The sequence below is a fragment of the Hibiscus syriacus genome, unplaced genomic scaffold (genome assembly GCF_006381635.1).
Source record: "Hibiscus syriacus cultivar Baekdansim isolate YM2019G1 unplaced genomic scaffold, ASM638163v2 tig00110194_pilon, whole genome shotgun sequence".
Taxonomy (NCBI): Eukaryota; Viridiplantae; Streptophyta; class Magnoliopsida; order Malvales; family Malvaceae; genus Hibiscus; species Hibiscus syriacus.
This window is the reverse complement of record NW_024062620.1, coordinates 190,971-205,444: the sequence shown is the minus strand read 5'-3', so window position 1 is coordinate 205,444 and position 14,474 is coordinate 190,971. Positions and strand designations below refer to the sequence as shown.

General features: G+C 31.9%; 1 protein-coding gene and 1 pseudogene across 2 annotated transcripts; both read right to left on the bottom strand.

The window, feature by feature from the left end:
• Nucleotides 1-23: 23 nt before the first annotated feature.
• On the bottom strand, nt 24-3,030 carry LOC120217888 (zinc finger BED domain-containing protein DAYSLEEPER-like). 2 transcript variants are annotated; one of them, XM_039214911.1, is made up of 3 exons: nt 2,876-3,030; nt 1,232-2,338; nt 24-1,117 (listed from the first exon to the last, which is right to left on the bottom strand). In XM_039214911.1, exons 2-3 carry the CDS (start codon nt 1,667-1,669, stop codon nt 1,070-1,072), a joined length of 486 nt encoding a protein of 161 aa, XP_039070842.1. In that variant the 5' UTR covers nt 1,670-2,338; nt 2,876-3,030; the 3' UTR covers nt 24-1,069. The 2 variants fall into 2 exon arrangements, with proteins under 2 accessions (XP_039070842.1, XP_039070841.1); XM_039214910.1 differs by lacking the exon at nt 24-1,117 and having other exon boundaries at nt 1,131-2,338.
• Nucleotides 3,031-5,088: 2,058 nt separating this feature from the next.
• On the bottom strand, nt 5,089-10,406 carry LOC120217969 (annotated as a pseudogene).
• Nucleotides 10,407-14,474: the final 4,068 nt, after the last annotated feature.

The following is a 14,474-nucleotide window of genomic DNA, read 5'->3' as shown; positions in this document are numbered from 1 at the left end:
AGAAACACATCTAGAAAATTATGTGAATCAAAAGTAAGTTTGATTCACTTAACTAAGAAATGTCAATTCCATTAGCAGCAAATAAGAATCCTATAAAACATCCAAGTACATATGTGGGGGGAATTATACTGACATTGGAACATCACTAAGAGACCTATCATATCCAGTAAAAGAGATTCCTGAATAAAATCTGCAATTTAGAATTCCATCCTCACAATTGCATCCAACTCTCTGATACTCCTCCATACTGGAGCCAATCCTTTGAGCAGATGAGAGCTTCGAGTGTCACCGGTCGTAATGAACTGTTGTAATTATTTATCTTTTTCCTCTCTGTGTCGAAAATGGAATCAGGACTAGCGGTAGAAAATGGAATTGATAAAATGTCGGAAGCCATCCTCCGGAGAATAGGATACTTTGTCTTGTTTAGTTTCCACCAGCTCAAAATATTGGAATCTTGTTCCTGAGGCAAAAGAGACTCTTCGAGATATTGATCTAATTCTGATTTCGTTTTCTGGCTACTGAGCTCAAAATCTGAAAGTCCATCTCCAATAGTAATAAGAGGATCTTGAGAAGGTACTTCCTGGGACGCTACTTCCGGATGGGGTGTTTCATGACAAGCTACTTGTTCAGATGGGCCCTCTTTAAGGTATCCTTCTTCGGGTGGTCCTTGAAGGTATCCTTCTTCGTGGTGTTCAATTTCAGGGATGATGCTCCCATTCTCTTCACAAATACTGCTTTCATTCCGTTCTTCCACAAATGTTTTAGGTGGATGAACTTCTTGTGCGGTAGGTGGATGAACTTCTTGTGCGGTAAATTCAAGGTAGAGCTCATGAATCCCATCATCAACAATCTTAATCCAAATTCCAGCATCATCACCATATATCCTAGAGAAGCTAAACTCAACAAGTTTCATTTGGAACCTTGGATCCATTACCACAGCAATTGCCAAAACTAAGAAGCAGTCACTCCAATATCTATCAAACTTCTCCTTCAAAGGCTTGGTCAAGGTGCTGACAAATGGGTCGTTCTCATTGAGGCATGCGTCAACTCTAATTGAACTTTTGATATTTCATGATAGAATGCACTGGCAGTCGGGTATGTTTGGGCGGTTAAAATACTGACAGCATCATAGAAAGCTTCAGGTATGTGCAGAGAATTCTATTTGCTTCCAATCATCCATTGATGGGGCTATGTTATAATCGGGAATGACAGTCTCCAAGCAAAGAAATAACTGCTTTAGTTCGCAGGCAACCAACAACATGTCATATGTAGTGTTCCATTTTGTTTGGTCATCGATGAATATGTCTTTCAAGCTAGAGTCTTTAAGTTGTTCGTTTAGATGGAAAAGTGTCTCTTCGTATCTGAAGTTTTCCCCACATACCCATAGTGCCTCTTGTGCAAGAAGACTTATAACTCGAGCAAAGCAATTTCCAATCAATAACTGTCCATGAAGCACATAAGGATTCCTAACAGAAAACAGAGCTCTTAGGCTTTCATTTATGCTCTCGTCTGAGTAGGACTGATCAAGTGTAAGGGTAAATAGCCTGTCCTCCAAATGCCAATCAGATAGACAAGAAATGACAGCTTGCTGTAAGGCACCGTCTGAATCAAGAGAAGGTACCGTGACTACATTAAGCAGGCAGCGATTCAAATTCCATTCACTATCCATGAATTGTCCTCTTAGAAAAATATAGCCCACAGTTTGATTTGAAATCCACAAATCTAAAGTAAGCTGACCCGGCCCGGAATTTCATTGATAAAATTGAGAAGGATCTGCTTCTCTTTCAAGCACATAACGACACAATCTCGAATAGATTTGAAACCCATCATATTGAACTGGGGTTGGAGAGTCCACACAAAATCAATAAAACCAGAGTGTTCTACAATGTGGAAGGGATACTCATGCAGGATGATCATCTTGGCTATCTCATGGTTGCAGTTTTCCTGGTTAAAAGGGATGCTTGCAGTTCTATGAGTTAGTCGTCGTTTTTTCTCATTTCATCAATGGCATTACCAGTTTTAGGGTCTGGTGTCTGTTGATTTCTCTGACGACTCACGGGGCAGATACCCAACTCGATGTGTCTTTTGAGGTGGCTAGTTCCAGCTACCTTTGTACCAGTAATGTAAGCAAATGATCTCTTGCACTGATTACATAAGGCCCTGATAGATCCATCACCGACAATCTCCTCAGTAAAATAATCCCAGACAATAGACTTCTTCCTCTTCTGTTTATTCGGCTGTACTTCGGAACTAAGTGACTCACTGTTCTCAGTAGGAGTAATAGGTGTATAAGGCATGGAAACAGGAACAATTGCAGTCTCCATCTAAATTTACAGTCCTGCAATAAGAAGATAGCTTATTACAGATTCTCATTCAGATTATGTTAAAAAAAACATCAATGGAAAAAACACAAGGCAGACCACATGAAGACAACAATTAGTAGTAGCCAGATAAGATTGATACAAAGATTTGATATTCACATTTGAGTAAAAAATTATTGAATAAAGACGGTTCCCTAAAGAAGGTTCCCTAGAGACTATTCATATTTACAAAATAACAATCCAGAAGCTCAAATGATCAAGAAATGGATCCCAAAATTTAATAAAAACACATTACAAAATAAACAGAAAGTAACGATTAGTCTCTCAAATACAAACAAGACCTAGAAAAAGGCGAACAACTGATCGAAAAATGCACAATAGCCAGGGAAGAAGAAAAGCAACAATAAAAGAAGTAGGAAGGAAAAGGTTTCTGAGCAGAACCCATTAAAGATAGGAACCGAATATAATTCCCAAATAAAACCCATAGCCATAAACTCCAAAACAAGGTTTCGAAACACAAAACTACAATGAAATTAACTGCTTATTTATTTTACCTGAATAATTTGATTTTCGGGTAACAGAGGGAAACGTCAAGGAAGGTTAATTGGGCTGGAACAGAGGCGAAAAGAAGTTCAGAGCTTTGTTTTTGTTCGGTGAAAGAGAGAGAGATATATAGAGAAAGAAATCAAAACCCTAAATTGGAATTGGACCCATGAATTAAATACACATCAACCTTTATACAAGGCATAGGAGAAAAAGTCTTAATATGGATTTGGACTCTCTCAAAGCTCCAATTTTTAGGCGGATCTACCGTAGTCTTCTTGGACTCTACTCTCTTCATCGTGTACTTCAGTTAACAGTGGAAGTAAAGAATTGGTTTCATGTAATCAATTTTCATTTATAATTTACAGCAAACCCCAGTTTCAATTCATGGGTTTCAAAACTAATTCTAATTTTTTTTTTCAAGAATCTCATTTTTTTAATACAACAAGTTTAATCTATATATATTTTTTTCTTGATTGAAATGGAGAAACATGAGAGTTTAAAGCCACTTTTTTCTGTTTGTTTTAATAAGCTATTTTAAAAATATAGTTAAATACTCTTTTAATTTTAATTCTTAACTATTATTACACATATCATCATATTAGTGATGTATATAATTTAAAATTAACATATGTTTGTCCAATAATGTGAATATTTCGAGTCGAGTGAAAACATTCGAGTTAGTCGAGTTTACGAGTATCATCTTATTATTTAGATTTTATTAAAAAAATTTGAATCAATTTGAGTCGAGTCAAATATATGTGTTCTAGTTTGTGTTTAACATTAAATGTAATTATTTATAATATTATTTGTTTGGTGGTAAAAAAAATTGTTGTTATTCATTGAAGTCTTGAATTCGAACACCATGAATTACAGTGATATAAATGTTCAATGTCAAATGATTTAAGAGTTATCTTTGAATAAATAATATATTGTACTTGTCCCATATTAATTTTTAAAAAAACTCTTTAATCATATATATATCATATTCTTTTTTTATACGTCTAAGTATGATTTATAATGTTATCCAATAAATCAAATATCAATATAACATTTAAAATTAGATAATATATTTGTAATATTATTTTTTAAAGAAGTAATTTTGAAGACAAAGTATTGACAAGAATATTAAATGAGGCAAGAAATTGACGAAAATAAATAAAATGCAAAGAGTTAAAGTCAAAGGCTCAAATTAAATAAAATATAAAGTTATACTTAGATTAAATTGAAATAAAAATAAAAACGAGTAATTTGAGTTACACATATATTCTATAGTGATCGAGAATCATATAGTTTCAATTTGATAGAAAAATAGACTTAAAACAAATATAAAATTAAAAAAATAAGGGATCAAATGATAAAACAATCAAATTAATTAGCAAAAGACTAGAACAAAATCGTTTTAATTTTCAGTTGTTTAAATATTATAATTTGAAACTCAACTTGAATTTAAAATATGAGCAGTGGTCCACGTGAGTATATATTTCAAAATTAACGGACATTTGTCTTAAGGATTGAAATGTGTAATAGTTGGAAAAATTAGGGGCTTGTTTCGCAAAAAAGAAAAAATGAGAGGCCAGTTTGTCCAAAGTTACCATGTTTTGAGGCAATTGCGTCTTAAGCTTTTATTTTACTGCTTTTGAACATTATTCGGTAATTTTAAAGATTTTTATAAATACTTTTTTTGAAAAACAAATTTTAATTTAATAATGAAAAATAACTATAGATCCAATAGAATGATGTATTTAACATGTATAATTCCTTTTTTACAATAGATAGGTAGAATATATTTGACTTTATAACATATCATTATATTCAAATATCTCAAATGAGTCGATTAACTCATAGATCTATGTTCATACATATATATATAGTTTAAAATGTATTTAATATCCGATCCAGATTAATCGATCAATAGATCAGTTACCGATAATTATAAATTTTGTTTTGGCTAAAACCATAAGTCCTTAACCTATAAATACATACTAATGTGACACACTTGTGTAGAGTAAGGCTCATTCTTCATCTCTTTTTGTACCTTATAGTGAAGAAAAACTTAATTTTTTTTGATTGATTCTTCGTTCAAGCTATTCTTTTCTGTATTGAGATTAATTGTCCATTACATTTACATTAATTAATTTTTTTGATTTATTCTTAGATGATCATTGAATTATTATACATCATCAATGTATCAACAATAACATTTTATTGTTGGAGAGAGGATTCAAGAGATACAGAAAGCGAAGAGTGAGTTTCCTGCAGTAAAGTTGGGATTGAAGAATCCAAAACTAACCTTGTATCCATGGCCAATGAAAATGCACCCATTGCTAACTGACATCCCACCATAAACAGTTGCTCCTGTGTTATATGACCATAAAATTTCCCCACTCTTGGCATCCATTGCATAAACTGGTCCTTCTTTGTAGGTCGAACCACCGAATAGGACCCCATTAGCCACTGTCACAGGCCCACTGGCTGTACCATTGTTAGGGTCGCCTGTTGACCAGAGGATTTGGCCGTTTTTTGCATCCATTGTCACCCACCCTCCGGCGGTGGTGTTCCTTGTAGATTGTTTTAGGGTGAAGTTTTTTCGATCGGAGTTGGCTATGTTTGTGTAAACCCTCTTTTCATCTGTGGCGGAACCCCATGTTCCGCCTCCGGTGAGACCACCTGGCCCTGCTTCCATACCAATTAATAATCGTTATTAATGATCAAAACAAATTGAAATTTAGAACCGAAAATCTTTGTTATACCCCGAATATAGTTTCTAGAAGTAGTATTTCTGCCCATGATTTATTCAGAGTCTTATTCTCATTGGATACTAGTTTAAGATGGACAAAGTATAATTAACAATAAAAAATGAGGTAAAATATAGCTAACAATCGAAAGTAAGGAGTAAAATCAAAATAAACTAAAATTTGAAGGCTTATATAAATATTTATTCCTATAACTTCGTCCCCGTAGGTGTTTATACCCAACGAAAGGCTGAAAGGGAGATTCTCTTTCTTTTTGTCTGCTCTCTCACTTATATTGTTCATCTTTTTCTACCACCATTCTTTCGGCTTACGAACGAGTCTTTACTAATTATGTTTCTTCACCCGAATTAAAAAAGATGAATAATTAATTACCAACAAGATAAACTTGTTTTCATCGACAAACTAGAGATAAAGAAAGAATAAGTTACCGTAGACCATATAATATTGCCATCATCACGATCCAAAGCCCATACAAATCCACTTTTCTGGACCGCAACAACGACGTCTCTCCAGTTCCATTCACGTCTATGGTTAGCATCATCGGTGCTTCGCCAAAATCAGCATCAGGGTTTGGTCCCGGAGGACAGTCAGGAACTGAAAGATTATTACAGGCAAAAAACCAAACATCATAGCCCCCAAGCTGATGGAACCACTTGATGTTTCCAGTGTCCATATCAAGGGCCAGGAATGAATCTGAATGATTATCAGGCTCGATGCATTCATCCGAATGCGTAGGAGGAACTTGGGTTTGATTGTTTTGTCTCTCTTGGCAATCGGTTATGTTTTGGGAAGCTGAGTAGAGGTTCCCAGTGGCAACGTAGACGAGGTTCCTCACGGCGTCGATCGGCGGGCTGCTGCCCCAAATGGCAGCCCCGGCATATTCGCCACGGTTGCCGAAGTTGTCGGGTAACATGAAGGTTTGCTACAAGATTTTACCGGTTTTTGCGTTTAGTTTGACGAAGCTTCCTCGAAAGATGCAGCATTCTTCAATGCTTAGCTCTTCTTCTTGCGAAGATGTGCCCACGTAAAAATTCCTTGGTTTATATCAAATGAACGACACATTAATATACTAGCTACGGTTATTTACAAATGCATATACCTCGACATTGTTGGTTTAGATCCCAAACTTTAAGAATTAATTTGTTATCCAAAAGCTGCATTTTCTATAGATTTTAATGTATTCTTATATTCATGTTGTATTAATACTTTTTCTTTCTTTTACTTCTCAATTATCCTACGTACTTAAAAGAAATACTAAAGATTCAAAAATATCTCTACATTTTTTATATTCATGTTGTATTAATATTTTCTTTTGCATCACACGTACTCCGACAAATCTCAGAGGAACATCCTTGAATGAAGAGGTTGAATACATAACAAAAGAAATCACGATCTCTTGACATGCCTTTTAGCAAGTTTTTATGACCTATCAAAATCAAACTTATTGTCAACCGACTATATTCACCTAGCATACTAATTATGAGTAGTCATTATAGTTTTACGTCTACAACAACATTAAAAATTGATGTAAATCTTCTCAACTAAAATCAAAGAAAAGATGTAACTCATTCTTTTTATCATTCAATGCCCCTCTACTTTTCTATGGGCTATGAGACAAAGGACCTAGATACTAACCAATGCTCAATCTTTTTACCAATTATGATATTTTTGTTCAAATTAAAAAAAATGAACCGTCTATAATCACCATAATTCATTTATTTCTTTCAACAATGCGATTTATAATTTTTCACCTCTTATCTTTGTCGAGTTTAGCATTATCGAATCCAAAAATAAGGATTTTTTCTTGAAATTTGAATGGAAAACGTTATATAAAGAATAAAGGTAAATACATAAATAATCATCTACTATATGATATTGTTTTGTTGAGTCCATCGACTAGTAAAAGTTATAAAATGATCCTCCGATTATAGGAAGTTGATTTGTTGAGTTCATTGACTATTAAAAGTTACAAAATGGTCACTCAATTATTCATTATGTTTCAAACACCCACATCGAAAGCATATTTGAACAAGAGTATAGGCATATGGTCCTCCATGAACTCTCCGCATACATGAAAATCTTGAAAAAAATTGAACATATCCGTGCTGGACAGCACTCACATGTCCAAGTAACACAGTAATGAAGAAAAGTGGTGCGGGGAAAATAGGAATATAGCTGCCACCAACATACATATTCATATCATTTTTGAAAAACCTCCTTCATAATTGTCAATATACCATAGAGGTATACAACAAAAAGAGGAAGGGGAAAGAGTACCTCAAGTTTTATTAGAAAAAGGGTTTAAAACAACCCACCAACATACAACCAGGTCATAAAGAGACAACAGTACAAGAATCAAACCACCTAGACTAGACTATCATTTTACTCCTGACATCAGCCAATTCCTTTTTTTTGATAACTCATTCGCCTCTCAGTTAGTGCTTCTCTGTATAAGACGAAGTACCACCTCTTGACTCATAACAAAAGACAATCTCCCAAACAGTTTACTCAAAACATGTGGAACACGAGGCAGGGTTCTTAATCCACTCCAAAGCATTCTTACAGCTAAGGAAACTGAAAACACTTCTTAGGTGTGCGGAGCAAGGGTGAGACTTCTCGAAAAGAGTCTTTTTGGCATAATGCCATATGCATCTCTAAGATTGAAGTTATTACAGGTTATGGCACCTTGAGAACATGCTTTTGTAAGGTAATGTATAACGGATAAGAACAGTGAGGTATCCAGAAATTTAAGAATGAGAGTTCAAAATTTTATTTTTTTTTCTTAAAAATAATAGGTATGCAAAAATTGTAATTTTTTTTCTTTTTTCCTTAACACATTAAGCTAAATTTAATCATTTTTCCAAAATAATAAGATGCACTTGGCCCCTATGGGGCTTAGTGCATCGCCACTGGATAAGAATAGGGTTTCACAGTAAACTATTGAAAACAATCTTCAACCAAATAAGAACCAAACGATGAAAGAGAAAATCTGCAGATGCATGTGTTTACCACATACAAAATTACTCTCCAAAACCGTGCATGAATAAAGAAAACTATTTCAATTTAATTTATAAGAATGGATATGAAAACTAAAGCGTCAAGAATCAAATGCATGAATATATAAGATAATATTAGAGAACAGTGAACTATGTTGACAGTAGACCCCAGTATGGCATCAAGGTAACTAATGGACACCACTGAGGAAAGATTTATGCCATCTCTTTGAATTCCTGGCATCTCTTGAACATCTAGATATACATAAAGATCCCCTGCAAAAACCAGAAAGCTTATTATATTCAACAAGAGAAATAGGTAACAGAATTTCAAAATAAATGTAATACTAATAAAAAATACAAAAAGCGCTAGTTGAGAACAAAAGGGAGAACATACAGTGGAATGGTTAAAAAGGACAATATAAGAACATTTCAGCAGCAATACTTCAATGAAAACATATATATGTGTGTTAAATCCATCCATCCATATATATATCAATGCTGAATAAAAGCAGTGGAATCATAGTACAGTTGCAAGAAGTTAAGCTCAATCCAACATGGCCAAGGAATTCGAGAAAATGAAAATCAGTATCATCATAACTTAAGGCAAATTTCACAACTGTTGACTTGAAAGAATGGAAATGCACTCATTAAGATTCAATATAACATGAATTGGCTGTCAGGATGTAAGATATAGTTTTGGTTCGTATTTTAAGTATTTTTAACTTCATCCAGGTAACCACTAAACTAATGTTTACCCTTAAAATGTCCAAAACAAATATAAATCTATATCTGCCAAGGAACCTATGGGCAACTTTCATATCAGCTCACTATGTCTGACATAAATGAGCTTATATATATCCAATACTATATTTTAAAGGAAGAACCTATCTAGTACGATTGAAAAAAAAAATGCAAGTTCAGAATCCAATACTTCATTGTTCAAAAGACAATATGATGAATGAATTTGAGCATGGTAATGTAAACAAATAAACCTCTGGGAAAGAAAATTCACAGCATTCCGCGCCGAAAATTATGTCATTAACAGAGAAAGGAATAAAATATAAAACAACCATGTTAATCAACAGTATAAATATCAAGACCCTTATATGCAACCAAAATATAAACAAGAGAAGTTATAACTTAATATTTCAAGGCAGTAAAAATATGAAAGCTGTTACTCACAGTCCTTTTAATCTAAATGGTCAATGCTAAACAACACGAATGCAACTTGATCTGTTTTTTTTTGTCTGCATACCTCATATGCAGCACTAATCTCCTTAAACTTTTCAGTTGCTCCTGGCTCCTTATTGACATCAGGATGGTACTTCAAAAGATGAGAAGTTACAATGTCAGGATTACAAAGAGAAATGAAACAAAAGTTAAAAAATAGACAATTCATTATTGTTCACATTGTCAATACAAACTAAGGAGCTTCAGATTTATATGATAGGACATCTTCAAATAGAAAGAATGGAGTTAAACTGGCAACATCTTTATGAACTCGGAATTTAGGGTTTAGGGTTGAAGGTTTGGAATTTAGCATATCAGATTCCTAGAGCATTGTAAAACACCTGAAGCACTTTCAGTTCTTTAATTAATCTGGCATTGACAACCTTAAAATTTTGTTCTCGGTTATAATTAGGTTTCGCCCCACCAACACATGTTTGTTTATTGAAAGTGGCTCCATTTTTTAAAATATCACCCACTGAATAGAAAATCCACAAAGCTTTACTTACCTTGTCGCCCTTTCTCCGTGTCACCTGTTTGAAGACATAATTAGGGTTCACCATTTCTAAGCCAAATATTTCATATACGAAACAATAACTGATGATATAGTGCTAAAGGTTACTTCTTTGTTGTCCGCATTTGGAGCTACGAAAACGTTGGCTTCACTCTTAATGTTGTAACACCTGTACTTCTTCTGTCTTTGTTTGTAGCTTTACAAAATAGAAAGACTTGGAAAAAGAAAAAGACATGGAAACAGTGTACTTCTTAGTGCTGTTATTAAAGCTTCTAATGTTTTTTCTTGTAACTTTGTAAAAGCGCAACCAACAAAGACTGCTAAAAATCAATGCGCATTTCCTACATACTGTCCCATGCAATATTTTCTTCAACCTCTAAGGTATAGATCATAGGTGCGCACCCTTAATTTATATAAAACAATAAAATCAAATGGGCAACATGCTTTAGGCTGTAGCAATTATCTCAGGCTTATTCTCTGTGTGATATATTAAAAGAAGGATCCTAATTCCTAAATCGCCTATGTATTGTACAGAAAGTTAACTTTTTCAAAGACCTGCCTCAAGTTTGAGGGCTCAGCTGTGTATGGGACGAAGAAAAAAAATAGTTTTGTATGGACTGTTGATGAGTCATCAGTATTGATGTACAATGGTGTGATGTTCTTTCTCTTGGTTTTTTCTTTAAAGGTTATAAGATATGCTTCAAGAATATAGTCTTTGCGCTTGCGGACATAGGTTGAAACAACCATTATGACTCTTGTTCTACCGTCAAAGAATTCTAAGAGCACTACTACAAAATGGGTTTGTAGCGGCTGTTTTAGGGGCGTTCAAAGAGAAAACGACACAAAGTTTAAACATATCCCGGCGTTTAGATTTAAAACGTCACAAAGTGGTAAATGTGGCCGCTTTTTTTAAACAAATGCCGTTAATTTCATAAATCTAGCAGCATTTAAATCACCAGAGCCACAAGATGGTACAATTAACGTCGTTTATTATACAAACGCCGCTATAGAATAATTAAAGTTACGTTTTTAGATCAAACGCCGCATTAGGATTAATATATAGTTGTGTTTTTAATTAAACGCCATAATTTTTTAGTTTATTAGTGGCGTTTTTAATTATAACTCCGCAATTGTCTTTTTTTCTTAACCTATTTTCGTTTCAGTTGTTTCCCCTCTACCCACGAACCCACTTTTCCTTTTTCTTTCTTAATCCATTTTCGTTTCAGCTGTTTCCCCCACGAAGCTGCATAGTCTGCTGCGGTTCGACGCCGACGTGGGCTTCACCGTCACACCCATCGCGAGCTCTTCACCGTTAGGTTATCTCTTGTTGGAAATGCAAATCAAACTTCAGTAGGTTGTCTCATGATGTCTATTTTCCCTTGTCTTTTGGATAAATACGTGAAATCTTATTTTGATTTGATTCAATGTGTGGACCAATTGACAAGAAAATAACTTTTCAAGCTAGTCGGGTATACATTACATTTCAAGCTGTATCAGCTTATTTTAATTGGTTTAAAGTGTTTTACATTTAAATTGAATAGAGGTTTCTATTCAATTTAAATGTTTTTGAATATTAAATTATTTTTAAAATAATATTTTTTCTAATTATGTTGTCGTTTGGTATATATTATAATATAAATTGTAAGTAAATAAATTTAGGGTTAATTGTACGAATGATCATTTATATTTGTGTTCAATTTGTTTATTTTTTGTTACATATTTTAAAAAACATAAGATATAGTTACTTTCGTTTTTATTTAATTAAGATGTGGTCATCACGGGTTAATTTATGTTAACAGTTAACGGAATATGTGACGTGATAGTTGGTATAATCACACATTTAGTCCCTGTTATTTACATATTCTCTCAATTTAGTTATACTTTTAAATAAATTTTAACATAAAATATATATTTTTACATAAAAATAAAAATAAAATATTTTTAAATTAAGTTAATAATAAAATATATTTAATAAGTTAATATATATAAAATATTATGAATTTAATTATTTATATACTAAGATACAAAATATATACATCATGTTGTTTTCTATTGACCAAGAAATATTATTGGCTTAATGGTTGGATAAATGTTTAGTTTCTCAAGCGACCAAGGTTTAAATTTTTTTGTCCAAATTTGATCTCCATTATTTTCTTTCAACCAGAGAGGACACATGTTACTTTTTGATTGATGAAAATATATATATTAAATTAAAATAAAATTAGTCATCCAACCGAATGATGACACTAACATGACATGTGACATCATTTGATTGGAAGATTAAATTTATTTTAATTTATTAAAAGTATGACTAAATTGAGAAAATACGTAAATAACAAGGATCAAATGTGTGATTATATTAAAATATTTAACTGTTGTTCACGATGGTTAACACAGGGTGACCACATTTTAATTAAATAAAATCGAAAGTGATCATGTCTTATTTTTTGAAATTAGTGACCAAAAGTAGATAAAAACACAAACATAAGTGATTGTCTATGTAGTTAACCCATAAATTTAAAATAAAGCATAAAATGAGAAAAATATTTAAAATATGAAAGGGTACAAAAACAAATGTATTAACGTGTTAAATTAAACAAAATGACGCGTAGAAAATATATAAGCTTATTAAAAATGAAATAGGCATAAAATAGTACGAGCATTAAATATAATAAGTGGATAAATTACTCATTTAATACTTAAACTATCAGTTTTGATTCGGTTTAGTACATAAACTTTCAATTTTTTCAAAATCATACCTAATGTTTAGTTTTTGTTTCATTTTAGTACTCCGCTACTAAAAATTTAACAAAACTTTTGAACATGACATTTTTTCATGGTTAAATTACATCATTCATCCCTTAACTATCTTCTCACTACTATTTTGATCATTAAAGTTAAAAAAATTTCAATTTAAATTCTCAACTTTCAAATTGCTCATGTTTTAATCACTCTAATTTATTTTATTAATAATATTTTTATTATTTTATTAATATATAATTAAAATAAAAAAATTAAATTTGAAAGTTAGAGTGATTAAATTAGGAGTAATTTAAAAGGGAAGTAATTAAACTTAAAAAATTAAACTTCAATGATCAAATTAGAATTGAGAAGATAATTAAGGGATGAATGATGTAATTTACCCATAAAAATGTCAAGTTGTAACAGTTCCGTTAAGTTTTTAACGATGAGGTACAAAAATGAAACAAAAACTAAACGTTAGGTATGATTTTAAAAAAATTGAAAGTTTAATTACTAAAACAGACAAAATTAATAGTTTAGGTACTAAACTCATAATTTATCCATAATAAATTTATATGAAAACAAAATTATTTTATCTTTTCAGAAAAACTATTCCCTTTTTTTATGAAAAAAATGGGAACAGTTTTTCTGAAAAGATAAAAATTTATATGAAAACATAAATATTATTTTTCTTTTCATAATAAATCATATACAATACATATATATGTTTTGTATTTTTTCATATATGATTTATATGTACCATATAAAGTCTAGGGACTCAACTCAAACTTCGACTTAAACTTGAAAGTCAATCTACTAATTACTAAAAATTTCAAGTAATTCGAGTTGTGTTTTACAACTCAATTTGAAATTGTAATTTTTTCGAGAACTAAATCCATGTCGAGTTTTTTTTCGAATCGAGTCAAGTATTAAAATTGATTTTTCAAGTCGAATCAAGTTTTGCTAACCTTAACTGTATTGATACATGGGTTCATGAGGGTCGGATTATAAATCTCTTAATTCAACATTAATTAAATCAAAGCTTTATGTATTATAATATATATTATTTCGAATTTATAAATATAACAAAGGATTATATGAAAGCATATTTTAATATTACAAGAGAAAATATTGAAATTTATTTAATTAATTATAATTTCAATAAATCTATTTTTCCTATTCGGTAAAATGTAAACAATGTATAATTTAATAAATTGTGAAATATAATGCGAAATTGATCGGAGCAGGGATTTCACAAACTAGCCTTGACCTTAACTTGTATTTTCATTTTAATGCACTAATTTATTTTCGATAATGTCTACAAAGGTAAATTTATGTTCCGACACACTAAAACGGATCAAAATTGATAATTTAA

Coding starts and splice junctions, on each gene's coding strand:
- LOC120217888 (XM_039214910.1), bottom strand. CDS start 1,669: ATGGATAGTGAATGGAATTTGAATCGCTGCCTGCTTAATGTAGTCACG.